The 17,158-nt window shown below is 37.6% G+C and overlaps 1 protein-coding gene across 3 annotated transcripts in view; it reads right to left on the reverse strand.

The window, feature by feature from the left end:
* Positions 1–17,158, reverse strand: part of CARMIL1 (capping protein regulator and myosin 1 linker 1) — a 188,666-nt gene that overhangs the window by 63,191 nt on the left and 108,317 nt on the right. For all 3 annotated transcript variants that reach the window (XM_041484813.1, XM_041484812.1, XM_041484810.1), the window contains exons 14-20: positions 15,804–15,881; positions 15,612–15,688; positions 14,592–14,696; positions 9,925–9,994; positions 5,604–5,685; positions 4,189–4,288; positions 4,044–4,098 (exon numbers count right to left, since the gene is read on the reverse strand). In XM_041484813.1, coding sequence (XP_041340747.1) covers positions 4,044–4,098; positions 4,189–4,288; positions 5,604–5,685; positions 9,925–9,994; positions 14,592–14,696; positions 15,612–15,688; positions 15,804–15,881 — 567 coding nt within the window. The remainder of the gene's footprint in view (positions 1–4,043; positions 4,099–4,188; positions 4,289–5,603; positions 5,686–9,924; positions 9,995–14,591; positions 14,697–15,611; positions 15,689–15,803; positions 15,882–17,158) is intronic.

Here is a 17,158-nt window from a genome sequence, read left to right on the forward strand (position 1 = left end):
TGACAACCAGAAAACTTGCAACAATGCAAGAAATGCACTTACTAATGAGGAAAAGCACAAAAATTTGGAGGCACAGCAGGTTGATAATTATAAAGTCTAATAATAACACAAGCCACATGCTGGTTTTATTTTAAATGGAAGTTATTAAATTACTATGCTAATACCCTTAATCTGTCTGTTTTCGAATTCTATTGCACAACGCGAAGAAGAATGTAAAGAATGATTAAGAATTTAAAAGCAATATTAACATAACATGTTAACATCACATTTAGAATGGCACTTGAGCTCTTGACAGAAGTCTGAGAAGCCCTTTTGCTGACAGATTCACAGTAAAGCAGCACCATGCAGTACTAGGAGAAATCAGCAATAAGCTTGTGAATGTGAGATTGTTTCTGTTTTTCATGTGTCACTTTAGAAATGGGCACTGGAGTTACTGAGCTGCACATGATCCCTCCCACATAATTTTTCTAAATTTCAAATATCCTCCCAGCAAGCTTCTTGCATTCCAATGCTCTGACAAAACAGTATATGACCGGAAACACTTCTGTACTGTGTTCTGTAAGGATTGACAGCTATGGACCATCTAAATATTCATTAAATTATCTGATCATTACATTAAAAATCCCAAATGAAACAACAACAAACAAACAAAAAAAAAAGGAATCAAAACCAAATGCCCCACAAATATGGGCAATAGTCTACAAACACTTCTTTTAACAACAATAGTTTTAGCTAGATTTTGAAAAAACAGAAGTCTAAGGAGCTCTTTCAGTGTCCCTGCTGCAGAAAACAGGTACTTTGCCAATACAGAGAAGGTGCCTTAACACAATCTTTTTAAGAATTCTCGAAGTACAAATATACAATTAGAAATTGTATGATTTTGTTCACTGATTCAGTCATACTTCTGCTGGAAAAAACTCTAAGAATTAAATCAAGCTAAGTTTGTTTTTCCTAAGAAGAAAAATGCTGCAAAAACCCTCAAAAAGCCAATTCTGCACCAAGCACTGAACTAACAACTAAAGATAGTAATCACTAGAAATTCACTGTACCTATGCAGGAGTGATTACCACTCTGAGTAACAACACTGTGTACCTGCAGTGTAACATCCATTTTTGCAACAAGAAAAGGAATGGCCCATTAAGAATACATTATAATAGTCTGCACAGTATAGCACCTATTTATATAGAAAAGACATGAAAAGAACCCAAAAAATGAAACTGTCACATTCTCGCTGATATAAAACACCTGTGAAGTTCTGCTATGTAGGTTACTACTACTGCTTTTAAATGATGCAGAATTACATTTGGATATCACCCTATTTCAACAGTCAGAACCAAGCTACTGATTGTTTAAATCATTTTACTCATGACTCACATTAACACAGCAACAGAGCTATTTAAAGTGTGCATAAACATGTGAAGAAGTATTTAGAGATTATTATTTTAGATAAAAGCCACTTGCTTCAGCTTTCCATGGAGAAAATGTGCAGCCCCTGAACTGTGCAGTGTGCTCTGGGCAACATTACTCCCCGGTCTCTACAACTGCACCTTAAATTTTTCATATCCTGTGGCAGTAACTGCATACTATTGTTAGAATGAGGACCACCCCATTTAAGATTCAAATTGAAATAGCTAGAGACTTAAAATAATTTTCTAGCATCGAGATACAGGAGGACAATCCTAAGCAGCTTTCTGCATCACATTTTTCCCAGAGAGTTACAGTGTCTGTCCTCAACTCTTTTGCTGCTAGGAGATGGTTCACGCTGATTTTAGTGCTTGATGAGACAGAAAAAAACAAGATTCCTTCACTGAAGAGGATTAACAAGAGAAAAGAACATGGGGAAAGAAGAGGAAGGGTAACCCCCAAAAGGATCATATGCTATGTCCCAAATGTTAATGAAGTAACATGACGGAGAGACAGTTACTCTAAGTAGCTAAATAAAACAACTTTTTGGTGAATTATTTCATTATAACACTGTTTGAAAACAGGATGACAATATATTGTGTATTGTTAGATTAGGTCAGGAAAACATGGTGGGTAAGAATTACAGGAGCACATCTGACCAGTGTACAGTGTAAAAGGCAGAAAGTGGAACAACAAATGATGTTGAGAAAAGAAAAGGAATGCAAGAAGTGGAAGCTAATGATGCAAAGGAGAGAGAACTGCGAGAATGATACACACAACATTTAGCAGCCACTTTTTCCTGGAAGTTTCAAAAACAGAAGCCAGGAAAGATAAACAGAAGGTTGTAACACTTTAAGTAGAAATAATACAGTGAAAGTTGAAATTTTTGTCCTTAAGAAAAGACAGTAAAGAAAGGAGTCATAAAATAGGGGAAAAACCCCAACAGTGTGTTTGAGAAGATGATTTGGGCACTGAAAGGACACACAGTGCGTTGACAAGGTGTTTTAGGGTATGGTCTGAATGGGAAGAAATGTTCACCTGCAACAGAACAAAGGAACAATGGAACGAAACAAAAGGAACTAAATTACATTTGCTTGTGATTCAGTTCTTCAGGACAGCTGTGAAAGGATAAGCTTGAGAAACAGGGCAGGACAGAGACAAATGCCCACACAGAAGCAGCAGGTGGTATCTGATGAAATGAAACTCCTCAGCACAGGATCAAAAGGAAAAGGGAAAGAAGGGGAAGGCAGTCCTGCAGCATTTCCTTCAGAGACAGAGTAGAAGGAGGTGGCCACACAGCACAAAACAAAAAGGCCAGCTTGGTACAAGAAGCAACACGAGTTCCACCAATACATTACTTAGCACAACCTTACATCTAACTTGTGCAAACAAGGATTTTTATTAACGTGCTTTCATTACAGGTGTTACCTCAATTAGAATCAGTTTTGGTATCCGTATGCAGAACTTTACCACATCATGCTGACCTCCCATGCTTTAAAGAATAAAATGTGGAGGAAGGCACAGAATCAAGAAACACCAGTACCACTAATCCCTTTTAAGATGACAGAAAGAGCATAGAGGACCACTTTAATAAATCACTTCAAATACAATTGAGAACTAAGAAAAAGGGAACATGGAATATGAGTCTAATGACCTTGCAAGGAAAGAGACATTGGAAATCCTGGTTAAAACTGCCAGGATATAGACACAGATGGGAGGAGAAGATAGCCAAGCAGTTAATATGAAGAGCATGAACTTGGAGGTGAGACAATAAAGACAACAGGAAGTAGCAGGTGTTCAGACAACCTGAGTCTACAGTCGGCTGTCTCTGGAGAATGAGGAAAGCTGGCTTGGTACTTGCACAGGAAATTAAGGAGAAAGAAAGGACTAAGAGTAGATAAATAAAGATTGACAAGCATGAGAGTAACAGAGCATCTTAAGATCCCCTTCTAACCAAAACCAGGATGCCAAGAACAGGCAGGAACACAAATCCAACCACAGAAGTTTTTCAGAATAACAAAAGAGTGTAGAAATTAAGGAAGTGGGCAAGCATCCCAGCAAGGTACTCTGAAGAGGTTTTATGAAATTGCTCCCATGACTAATAAAGGTAAAAAACAGCACAGTGAATGGTTTATTTGCATCTTTTGAAGAAGGAAGGAGCTCTGAGACATCACTGCAGTGACCTTGCATTTTGCCAAGAAAAGAAAAAGTTAATACCCAAGAACAGCTATCAGGAAATAATGCGTTCCATACATTATAGAAACCCCATTGTTATTGATAACACTATCATTGTAACATCATAACAGGACACAAAAGTTCTAAAAATTTGTGCCTCAAGAGCTGTACAATTTAGACCTAAATAACTAGGTTACACACATCCAACTATTTAAAATTAATATTTTTGAACAATCACAGATCCTAAGACCATCCTCAGAAGATGTTCACCTACGTGCAACAAGTTAATCCAAATTACAATCTGAAAAAAAAAAAAAAACAAAACCAAATCCAAAATGTTGGATGTATCTGTATAGGGTTGTGATCAAATCTTATGCAGCAAATTAACACAGTGAAGAAAATTATCAGAAATAGACTGCGAGGGTACAAATACACATGATGATAGTAGGCAGAAAGGTACTCACTGAATCCTCGTCTTGAATCATCTGAACTAAATTATCAAGTACTGGAGTGAGATTTCTGAGGGAAGAAAAGTTAGGAAGACGATGATGAAATAAGCAGTTTATCTTCATCCATTCTCTTGTTATTCAAAAGAAAGAAAATCCTTACTTGGATTTCATGTTGTTAAAGTTTTTGCCTAATGCCAAGTGTCTTATCGATCGGTTTTTACTAAGCCAGACTACAAGGGTTGAGAGGTCAGATTCTAGGCCTGTAAAGAATCAGATTAGATTAGGAATTAAAACACAGTTTCACAAAAGACCCAGACCAGGTCCAATTATTGACGCTATATTCAAGTAATTATATCAGTGTACTAATTTCCAAAATGTGTGGGAAAATTTCCATTCTTCTATCTTTAAATCTTTTTCTCATTAGTCCCTCTGCTCTTCTATAAGAATAAATGCTTTCTCTAAAATAAACCCTTTAAATCTCCGTGCTAATCAGCTATTAAAGGCACCTCTCAGAAACAGAAGAGAAATCAGTCCCTTATCCACTGTCCAACCACCCAAGGGTAGTTCCTCACACTGTCAGGCAGAGTTTGAAGTTCCATGGAGAATTCTGAAATAATGCTAATCACTGTCTAGTCTTAGTAGAGCTGTGTACCAACAATATTTCAAAGCCTTCAAAAGACTGCAAAAAAGGCTAACATAACACACTACAAATAAAATTACTGAAAAACAAGGCAATTTTTTTTTCTACTCCTGAATAAAATAAAATTAACCTTAGTATTCCCAAGCTAGTTATGCATTTGAGGAGTCCACTAGCTAGATTACAATGATTTAGAATTCAGATTCACAGCATAATTTAGATTTCAAGTATCTATCCTTATTTATAAAAATAAATCTTTTTGCATAACTGGGCTGAATCAGTAGCTCTCACAGCTTTCCACTTGTCCATCCCACCCTTCTTGGGCATTTCCCTGTACTTGGCATTTGTTTCTGAAATACTTCTGCACTTGGCTGATAAAGAGGCAAACACAGCAGGTGAATTCTTCCAGTTCATACATCTACACCTTGAATCCGCAAGATGAGAAGCCAGCTCATATTTCCAGGAATACCTGTGCCAGGGAGCACAGAGACCCCAAAGCAGAAATATTCAAAGACTTTTCCAAAGACTCAAGCAGGCCTTTTCTGACCTGAAGCTGTTGGCTCTTTGCTCCAAATTTTCCCCCTCAGCTTCATTCCGTACCAGACCTTTCCCTTTGTTCTTTCACTACACTTCCATTTCTCATTCACCTTCTCATCCACTTGTACTTAACCCCAATTTATTCTGGATATAATATGAGCTTGGCGCTGTTATTTTCTGCTGCTGTGTTGCACTGATCTCAAACAACAAACTTTTGAGCACACAGTTAGTCTTTCAACGTTTCTAAATAAGAGGTCTTGAGGTCTTGGTCTGAGACATTTCCATAACTAGAATGGCCAATAATCACAAAGCAAGAGCAACCATCTTTGGTTACACTGAGAGCTGAAACAAAAAGCATTTCTTGACTTGCACGACCCTCCGTTCCTGTTCTGTGTACTTACCATTGTCTGAAATATCTAGGCTGGTGATATTGTGTATTTCTGCTATGCATCCTTCCAAGACTTGTGCACCTCCAGATCTTAACTAGAGACAAAACATCATCCATTTTTGCAAACTAGTTATGGTTTCAAGATCACACAGAAGACAGTGGTAGGAGCTTTGTGAATACAGAAGGCACTAGCAGCGGCAAAAACAACAGCAACAGAAGAAGTTATAGACATCAAAATGACAGCCTATGCACACATTCCTACTGTCCTCACCCTTACTCTCAGTATTTGCAAACAAATGAGAAAAGGGACTCTCTCTCCTTTCTCTTGAAACTACCTCTCAGCCTTTAAATCAGGAAAATACATAAATGGTTAAACACAGCAAATCCTTTAGCACTTGTGCTGGGCAGTTCCTGAAGGACTGGGGAGAGCATTCTCTACTTGAATGGCCCAAGACATTTCTAGTGTCTGGTGATAAAAAAAAAAATAAACTTAGACCAGCCTATCAGCTTGCAACACTGGCACCCTTGAACTCCACTGCAGTCAAGTCTTAAAGTGAGCATCTTCTTCAAGCTCTTAGCACAATGCTAAGGTTCCCAAAAAGTGGGGGCATACCAAAAAAAAAAAAAATCTCCATTAAATTATGCCTCCCTGTCGCTGAAAAGAAAATTCAATTAACCCAATTGTAAAACAGCCATAAAAGACAATAAACAAAAGAAAACAGTAATATAGTAATTCTTTAAAAATAACAATAAAAGAAAAAAATTGCAACAATAACAAAAATGCCCGGCTGCAAAATATCAATTATGATATTATTAATCTGAAATATTACATGACTATAAAAGAAATGTCAGAATTTAATGAAAAAATAATGAAATATTCTAGGAGAAAACATCAACATTAAGAATTAAAGTAAAAAAATCTTACACACTTATTTACTAATGCTACTGAATTAACACAACCTTTTTTCTTCCAAAGGAGCAAAAGCATTTTCTTTTTTTTTGGCAGCTATGCACTTTTATATAAGGTGCATTTCACTTTATAAACATCTCCCTGTAAAAGATTTTAGCTAAAGTAGGAAAAAATTCTATGGAAATTTTATTTTTACATTTTCTATCTTCACATTATTTGCTTCAAAAAGAATGGAAAGCTTTTTTAAACTTCTTCAAAGCTTTTTCACCTCCTGTGCATAAAAACTGTATAATATTTTACTTAGTTCACTTACTTGGGTAAATATCCTGAATTTACCTGCTGATATTTCTGTGGACCATCAGCTTTTATCCATGCTATAATTAAAGAGCCACAAATGCCTTCTAGAGGCATTTTTCAATAAAGACTTGATTTGGCACTTTTTTGAAAGTTTGAGGTATGTGAGGGGTTAACAAGCAGCTGGATAACTTGACCTGAGAATTTGGAGAATGGTGGCCAAAGATAATACCTAAATCATAAATCACATCCGGAGTGTGAGAAGTACAGAACATAAGGCACCTTTCCCCCTCTCATAAATCAAAGCCTGCCTATCCTTCACCTCATCCTCTCAATAAGTAGTCACATTACAGGCTGTATTCGGGCCAGAAGTGCTGCAAATTTAACTCAAGTTTATTTTAGTAAGAGCATTTATAGCATTTGCTGTATGAAAGCCAAAATCGTTCCAATTTGCTTTGTGCTGCTCTCTCAGTGTGGCCCACCACAAGACAAACATTTCGCACAGAGTGTCGCATCTACTACTACAGAATCTATGGAAGTGGGAGATCATACATGGAACTGGATTGGTTGTTGGTAGGGAAAAGTTCTACACACTAAAATTATACTCACAATAGAATCCAAATGCTTATGGCTATATATACTTTGAGGGCTGAAGTGGACAATTTTTCAGGAATAGCTTTCAATCTTGTACCAGATAACTCTACATTCAAAATTTTAAATATATAAACATTTCATGAGCACAAATGGTGATATCTATTTGATCTGAAAGTGATGACAAATACTCCACTTTTAGGATCACAATTTGCCGCAACTGTGTTAAAATATTATGCATATAAATATATATATCTATATATACATATAAAAGCAGAGATAAATTGAAGTGCTGCTCATCAGTGTGGACTGTGATATTGACAAAAAGACTCTCTGCAACACCTTCTATATGACATACTTCTGAGACTACAAAGAAAAAGTTTTTATCGGAAAATGAAGAATAACCCTTCTACAATTAATAATGCTAAGTGTGTTCAAAGCTATGAGGTACTAATATGGGAAGGGCAAACAAAGCTGCTTACTGATTTAACAATTAAGGTAAAGCATGGAGGGTACTTACACAGTGACCAAGCTAAGGGAAGCAGAAGGGAAAAGAGTGAAATACATCAGTGCTGAGCAGGTAGAAATAAAAATGTAATTTTCATAGTAAAAAATAATTTAAAAAAACAACCAAAGAAGCAATAGAAAATGATTAAGCTTGGAGATAATATACCAGAAAATTATGGGAGCAAATGAAAAATGGTGGGAGAGGGAAGGAACACAGATTTATCCTTCCATACTTGAGTACAGCTTGCCTGATGCAGGAAAGAAGAGGGCAAAGCTGAAGCATCAGCTTTATAGCCCCCTAGGAGCGTGTGCTTGCAGGAACTGGGAGTAGTGGTGACTGGCTCCAAGCTTCCCACCACTCTCTTTCCAGGTGTAGATTACCCTGCCCAGATCCCAGAGGGTCAGGGAGAGGTGGAGCAGGATCCTAAGGTGCTGGGCTCGTTGAGAGCACTCCCAGCTGCTGGCACATTAACTTCCCTGCTGGTGGAAGCACCACTTCTTTCCAAAGCACATGAGAATGGATAAAGCTCAGTGATGGGAAAAAAAAATGTTAAGGGAAGGATCTAAGGAAGTGCTGTCAATTTAGAAGGACAAGCTACAAGAATGCAACACTGAATTGGGCAGGATTTCTTCCTTTCTGTCACAACAGTCAGCCATGACCACAAGTGCTTTGGTGTCCAATAAATCTCATTGCTCCTTCAAGAGCTCTTTCAGATCCCATCCTGGGTGTTATTTCATGAAAGAGTAGTATTTTCTCTCCTGACAGCCGTTCTTGACTTACATGCTAATTTATACTCTCATTATTTATATTTGTGGTTTATTGATTTATTAATTTAAGGCTGTGATCATAGGTCTTACTTTTTATTACATTAATTACTCCTCCCTTTTCCTTCCTTCCTCTGAAAGATAAATTATCATCCATCTGATCCCTCTACTCAGAAGCCAGAAGCATATGTACTGGACTTGAAAGCTTTTCTATTTGGAATTTACATGTAGTGCTCTTCAAAGTAATAATATTTTCCAAAAAGTCTAAAATATCAGACACTATGATATGCATTCACAATTGTTTGGTTTTTTCTTCATAAGGAAATCTGTGCACATTTCAAAAGCAATTGGCCATGAACCTAAAGGCAAGGATTACTGCACTTCAACATGGTTATCAATATTGCATATTTTCTATTTAAAGGGAAACCACTGTATTTGCACTTCTAGAACAGTTAATACTCAGAGGGCCTTGAAAATATCTAACAAATGGGAGGCTATCTTTGCAGCTTAAAAAAAGGGAAAGTCAGAGAACGCCTGAGCCTAAACTGGTTCATGTTGGTTTTGGCAAGAGTCCACCACACAGTTCTTTACAAAATGACTTTGCCTCAAGTGGCTTTCCCAGACTTGTGTCTGATCTTTTCTAATTCTGCTTCAATCATGACGGAATCACCCTACAAGAGTACAGGCAATCACAGGGAAGCAAGAGGAAACAAGATCAAGCAAATCAGTTGCCACAATTGTTCTTACTTATTCTTGAGGCCACTTTTACAGTGCTTCTTATGTTAATAACTTTTACCAAAGTTCCTAATTGGCTTGAATTGATTTATTGATTAGGAAAATGGAATTTCTCCCAAGGTTAAAAAGCAAACCTGCAGAAGAGGAAGACAAGCGAACCACAGACATTCCTTCAGGGCATGCAGCTTCCTTTGAGCCATTCAAATTTGGGCACCTTGGAAAATCCTGCTGCTAATCACATCACCAGAGAGCAGAAGCTGCCAAGCATCCAACAGGCTGGCTCAGTGTGTAGTACAGCTGCACTGCAAGGAGGCTTTTGCTAATCAGGTGCTTTGAACCTCTGTGCTTGTTATTTTGGATGCTTTAACACACATCCTAACTTTTACCATAACTGCTTCTCTGAGTTCTCTGCTTCTCACCTTTCCCACAACTTTTGACTACAGAGAAAGAATATCTTGCCCAGTAGATTTCACAGGAACTCTAAAACCTCGTCATTGCACATTTTGAACACATCCTGATAAATATTCCTTACCTCACAGCTACTGAGGTCTAAAGACACCTCCTTCAGATTGTGATTGCAAGCCAGGCCTAATAAAAGCGCTCTGAAAAAGATCAATTTTAGAACCGTTTTAAAAAGATAAAGGGCAGCTTTACATCATAATCTAAGTGATCACAGGTTAATTCATCTATAATGCAAAGATTCATTTCAAAACTACACGAGCTGAGCAGTTATTTCTTAAATTATAATGGCAGCACAAGCCTGCCACACTCAGAACACTGCAGGAGCTTCAAAAACTGCAGGGATGCAAGGCTAATGAAGAAACTCTAAAGCTAATGCACCATCAACATTTGATAACATTCATCAGAGATTAATTTTCTTCAACATTTGCTTTCAAAGAGCACCAAATGGTTATAACTGGAGTGTTCTGTCATACAACCATACAAAGTCTACGATTTTCCAAAAATCTAGGAAAAAATAAAGTTTTTAAAATACGCAAGATGCCATGCGGCCATCCATTTCAGTCAGGCACAATGCCTGTAACACTCAAAGGCTGGAGCATGCTCCAGTATTACAAAATTCTCCATGTCCACAAACCCAACATGTATTTACAGATTTCAAAATGATATCCCTATGCAATGGTATCCTTTGCCTTTAGGCACATTGGCAGACACGTGAAGTAATGACTAATTATGATTTTCATAAAGCCACTTTTCAAGTCTCACAGAAGTTTGTTTCCACATCTAAAAGTTAGTGTTAATATGACACTTATATTAATACTGTCAAATCAGAAAGCACAACAGTATGTGTAACAGAGAAGGAACAAACAAAATCTGTGTACACCTTCTAATATCTTCAGAATAGATGCAGCTTTGAATTAATAATTCAACAGAGAAACAGAAGGACTTACTTCTCCAACTTCATTTCAGCCAAAAGCAGCTAACCAAGTGACTGATGCATGGAGATAAAAACCAACCCCTTCTGATGAGCCATGAGCCATTTGTCTACACACTTGCTATGAAAGTGGTGTGTCAAAGCGACACTTGAAATGTGTGTGCCTTGTGCAGGTTTTTCATTTAAACCTATTTATATCTTCTGTCCTGCAGGTATAATCAGACCTTCCCTATTAACAAAGGCAAATGTCTTGTGCTTATTTACTTAAGGGGGGTTTTTTCCCTAACCTCTTCCCTATAAATTCACCCTAAGAAAATCCCCTTGTTTCTCAATTCTTTGTCATGAAAAAATCACCAGCATTCAAAGGGTCTGAAGCCAGACATCTTATATTTACACTTGGCCACTATGTTTAAATCACACATGGCAACACATGGAGAGGTCTTATCAACTGTGCATGATGCAGAATGCAAGAACTGGCCTTGTAATTAGCATTTGCATGAGAAGCATATCAGAAACTTGTCTTGTTACAGCACTGACAGATCAAAATACAGTTTTTGGCAATGTCTGTAAAATTCAACAAAAATGCCAACTTACACTTCAACAAGGACAAGAGTACAAACTGCCTGTGTTAAAAAATGGTGAAAAAAAGAGTGAGCTGCAAATGGAACATCAACTATATTACCTATGTACAAGGTATACCCTCTCTCTCCACCCACCACATGGCATCCTCACAGTACAGCTTTATCAGCAAACCTACTTCCTGAAAGGTTTGATTTACACTGTTCAAGCATGTACATGTCCTTCACAGATGGCACTGATTAACCAATATCTTTAAACTCACTGAGTTAGCACATGCAATTAAACATACCACAACTGTAGAGCTAAAGGAAGCCTATAAAGCAATCAAATAACAATTAGGGGAATTTGGAACTCAGGATGTCAAGTATCTGCATTTTATTTATTTCTTTTTTCTCTAGGCAGGATTGATCTTGAATCTCACATTCAACTTGGTGGCCTCTGGTTCATGGACACAAACCAGAAACTTCTCTTTTTTCACTGGACAGCTCCAGCTCAAAAAGCTTTTTGGCATATGCTGATGAATGATGCCAGGAAAGTACTACTATGATATATCACAGTTTTTAAATTTTTTCTTCCTGGAGCCATCTCTCATGTGTTCTTGCAGGCTTGGTAATGACAATTTCCTGCCTGAAAAAAAGCATTTCTATCTTCTTATGTTTAACCAACACTGTGATTTTGATGGTTCTGGAGAAGGTTTGTAATTCTTGCAGTTAAGGACAAAAGGCTAAGCAGCTGTCTCACAATACACATCCTCAGTCCTTTTAACACCAGATTAACTACCACAGGACATTTTTGAAGTGGATTAGTCAAGCCATGTAGGGTTTGAGAGGAAAGCAAGGTGTCCTGCAGATCAAAGACTTCTGTAGTGTTGTGACACACTCAGCTCAAACTGAATGAAAAATTTAGGTCAGAGAACATCACAGAAATTACCAAAAAGTACTAACAGCTTCTGTCCTATCTCCTAGGCAGAGGTGAATGCTGTCCCCAGAACAAAAGCAGTCCAGACCAACACACCAGACAGCTGAGAGCGGCATGGACACTCTGAGACTATTCACGTCCAGCTGGACTTTGCAAAGATGCCCCTCCCTGGAGCTTTCTGAGTGAGTGGAAGAGTTTTCTGCTCTCAGCTCATCCTATGCTTCCCATCACTGTGCCTCTTTACTTCCACCAACACCATTCAGGCAAATAACTCCTTCCAACCCAATTCAGTCAAATTGAGCCAGATTATCTTAAACGTTACCAGAAGCAGTTTTTTTGCTAATGCTTATTTTGACTGAAAAGGACTACAAAGACACCATTTGCTGCCCAGCTGTCAGGGAAATGGTCCCAAGTTTTTGGGATAAATTAATATAATAATATCTTTCATGAGCGCAGACAACTGTACAGCACTCACCTGCTCAAATTCCTCATACCATAAGAGATTCTCAACATGACAGGAAGAGAACCTTAATGAACCTTAAAGTTTGGTGCTTCTCACCTTTCCTAATCTCTGGGGATATATTCCATGTCCCACAGTATTCTCTTTTTCCTGTCAAACCAATACTGTCTTCTCTAGCAGTCACATCCAACCTTGTTTTTCTTCCCTGCTGCCCTCCACCATAGGATCAATAGCTCTAAATTGATCAGAATCAACTGTGTTTCAAAAAATCACCTTCTCTTTGAAAACACATCTGTACCACACCTTCCTAATACTGGCAAAATCTGAGCAAGTACAACAACAACCAAGAGCATCACATAAAACAAAGTGAAAGACCAGAGCTAAAATGGCTCCTGCAGTTGAATATGGATTTCAACCCAGTGCATCTGACTTAACCATCAGGCTCTTCTTGGAGGTGCCAAGCAACACGACAAGAAGCCACAGGCAAAAACTGAGGGACAGAAAGTTCCACCTGAACATGAAGAAGAAATTCTTTACTGTGCAGGTGACCATGCACAGGAACAGGCTGCCCAGAGATCCTGGGGAGTCTTCCCCACTGGAGATACTCAAGAACTATCTGGATGCAATCCTGTGCTATGTGCTGTAGGATGACCCTACTTGAGCAGGGAGGTTGGACCAAATGACCCACCGTGGTCCCTCCCAACGTGACCCATTCTGTGACTCTGTGATATTGCACTGCCCTCTTCAATACTGAATTGCCTTAAGAAAAAATACTCCAAAACTAAGTACACTACGCTTTCTGCTGTTGCACTTGTCACTCTTCCCTCCCTTAGCTTCCCCCAGAGTGTATCAAAAGCTTTCCATCCCAATCTCACTAACTATTCTTTGTATCCCACATCTCCAATTTTGCCACCAACTCCTGTGCATTAGATACTCCCCATTCCCCTCAGAAGGCAGGCTCCCAACCATACAAGGATACATCCGTGCACCTACATCCACATTAAGATTGCAAAATAGGTAGTGAATGTGTGTCCAGGTGTCTGCTACGGATAAGTTTATGTGTATTTTAACACATATTAGTTAGGAAGATGACACTTTGAAAAGAGCCCTTTCTTTAATTAAGCCAAATAACATCAATATTCTCCCAGAATTACAGAACAGCCTATCTAGACTAGGCTTATCTATCTAGGCCTATCTTGACTTTAAAACACTTTTACATTTCATGGAACTTTTATATTTCATATCTGAAAATTTCAACACAGTTCGAATCCAGATACATCAAAAGAAGGGTGACAGGGCTTCACAATTTTCCTCAGCCTGCAGAACCTGTTAGCCACAGGTTGGGTGACATACAACAAAAAGACTCATTTCACTTAGCACTCCTGGAAACAGCTGCCATTGTCTCCTCCCTTGAAAGGAGGACATAGCTCTGTGCAATAGGTTTCTCCTCCCAAACACTGCAACAGGTTGTGTTTCATTATGGCTGTTGCAATAATGCAGTCCCAAAGGAACAGTGCTCACACAAGCCTATAATCCTATTTCACTGTGGAGCAGTTTTGTTCATAAGCCACACAGAAAGAAATACATCCCAAAAAAAAGCTGACAGAAGCTAAACAACTGTGACATTCCCAGAGCAAAAGATATTAATAGCCTCAACTGTGAGATGGAAAGAACATTTTATGAATGTGTGACCATCACAAAACTCATTCTTTTAATATCAATAATGTACAATGGGGAAAAAAAAGAAGAAAGCAAAATTCTTTCCCCTTCCTTTTAAATATGAGGCACTCATATAACAAAAATGCAAACTAGGTTTTAGGCACAGGAGAAAATGAAATTAAATTCTTACTTTAGAGGCTCAGGAGGGAGTTTAGTTCCTGAAAGGTTAATCTGCATCAAAGCAAGTGAGCTGCTGAAAAACTGTTTGAAGGAGGGAGGGACTTCTTTTCCTTTTCTGTAAGTAAACAAATTCATTAAGAAATAGCATTTAGACACTCCTCATTCCAATAAATAGTGAACGCAAGCCATCAGAAATGTAATGATCTTTTACAGTTTAATTGCTCTGCCTTTGGCAATTCTGTAATCAGTGGCTTTCAATTAGCTTAGAATTATAATGTCATCAAAATGTTGATTCAACAAACAATCCTCAAAACTGCACTGCTGCACAGAAGACATTACTATCTACCTCCTGTTTGGTGAACTACAAAGAATGATCATTTAGATCTGGTTAATACATACTTAATCTCACAAGCAGAAGATCAAACAGGACATGAAAAAAACCCTGAAATTGCTTTTTCACCACTAATAATAATTACTCCATGCTAGAATACCTTGGCATCAATTAGGTGTCATCTCTGATACGGACCCAAGACTTCAATCTGAAGAAAATGGAACCTAATATTTCCTACAATGCAAGTACTCTAAAAAGTAAATGTTCAATCTCAAAGACTTTCAAAGGGAGTTCCTCCCAGAAGAAGACAAAACAGGAAAATAAGCATTTATAACCATCATCAAATCATGAAAAATACAAACTTTAAAAATTATATATAAAGAGGAATCAAGTCAGCCAGACTTCAAAGTGTGATGCTTTGCCCTTTAGAGACATAAGATATATACAGACTTTCTGCTGCAACAGTATCACACAAACACTTATTAGACAAAGTAGCTTACTTTACAGACCATTAGGAAAGAGAAGAAAATATTTTGCTCAGAATAAGTAGTACCTACTTCATCGAGCACTAAGCTAAGGCTTTGTAAAAAAAAAAAAAAAAAAGTCTTAGATTTATTCTTAAGAAAGGTGCTACATAAGTGCAAAAAATTACAAACCAAAATACTGCAGGAGTTTAGAGTAATGACATTTAAATTGTACCTGTGAGAAAACAGAGTCCTTGAGAGGCTAAGGACAGCTAAGTGCTGAAGACACCCACGAAGGAGGGCTCCACACACCTGGTTCAAAATAAAGGCAAATCACTTTACTTGATATTAACCCAAAAAAGTACCTCGGGATAGAAGGTGGGGAATGTTTCCTTGGTATTGAAACAGCAACAAAAATGGTCTTTACCATATCTAGTGCACACTCCGTGTTGGACAAATCCAGGTGAACAAGGGCATTCGGCTGGGCCAAAAAATTGTACAGGCTCTATAATTATTAGACAGAAAGAATTACAGATGTTAATTTTTATATTATGACAACTGTTACTGGATCACTACCTGTCATTGCATTTTTAGCTTTTACTATAAAATCACCTGAAGCTTCACCTAATCAATCCAACCTGTTTTATTTTTGTAGGCTTTCTTTTTTTTTTTTTTTTTTTCTGGCAGGAAAATATGCCAAAAGCTGTCTCTTTCTTCTTGCAAGGAAGTGCCATTAAAAATACTCCAAATAAACCAAAAAACTTGCTTGACAGTCCTTGATAGGTGATGTGTCCTTTCCACTTTTGTAGGCTTTTTTTTTTCTTTTTTTTTTAATAGTGGGAAAATGGAGCTCAGACTACACTTCCCCAACATTTCTCTTAAAGCACAGGTCTTGAGCTACTGCATTTAACTTTTGCAGCAGATGATAATTAATTAAGATGATAATTAAACAATGATTTGTGGTGTCATTCAGATTGCTATTACATTTCAGAAAGGCTAATTGGTTTGTAAGTTAAAGCCAGTCCCTTTAAGCATGAGGGAAGCAACTAATTTGCACCTGAAGTTCATGTTAGTTCTTAATATCAGCTGCACATCACAGGTTTAAGGGAGAATATAGAACCTGTAACAAGATTTTAATATTGATGGCTTCAGTACTGTCTAGAACATCTCATGTAAATGTTAGAATATGTAAAACTTCTTACTATACACTGTTTCATTTTGGGCTCTTTTTAGTCTCAGAGAGCAACACAGAAAGATAAAAGTGTGACCTAATTCAGAGAAAAGTGGAAAGCTCAGCTCCACATGAAATCCAGCCAAACACTGCACACTTAACATTTCTAAAATAGATCTATCTTCCCAAAAAATTAGGTCATTTAGCCCCTATAACTACAATGCAAGAGAGGTCCTCACTTTCAAAATTTCCGCGCTTTCCTAGGGTTTATTTTAATTGCTAAATAACAGGATTTCCTTGCTCCTGTTAGAAAACTGATTCCACAGATTAAGACACCTGAATATTAATAATCTTTACCTTTGAACCATCCCTCTGACAGGCTAAGAAAAGCCCCACTTTCCACATTTATCTCTTAAAATATTCTAGGTAGACCTTAGGTTTTTTAAACACTGCCTGCCAAAGATTTATTTGCTACATTTTATTTTACCTTTTGTTTTTACATTATTTCCTATGTTATTCTCTCAAAGTAACTCACTGTGTGTCTATACTTACATTTAACTATTTATTTGCTACCTTTAAAACCCTGTTGTCCCACTGACCCTTTCACCTCA

Source organism: Pyrgilauda ruficollis, unplaced genomic scaffold (genome assembly GCF_017590135.1).
Source record: "Pyrgilauda ruficollis isolate IOZ18807 unplaced genomic scaffold, ASM1759013v1 scaffold68, whole genome shotgun sequence".
In the NCBI taxonomy this organism is placed as follows: Eukaryota; Metazoa; Chordata; class Aves; order Passeriformes; family Passeridae; genus Pyrgilauda; species Pyrgilauda ruficollis.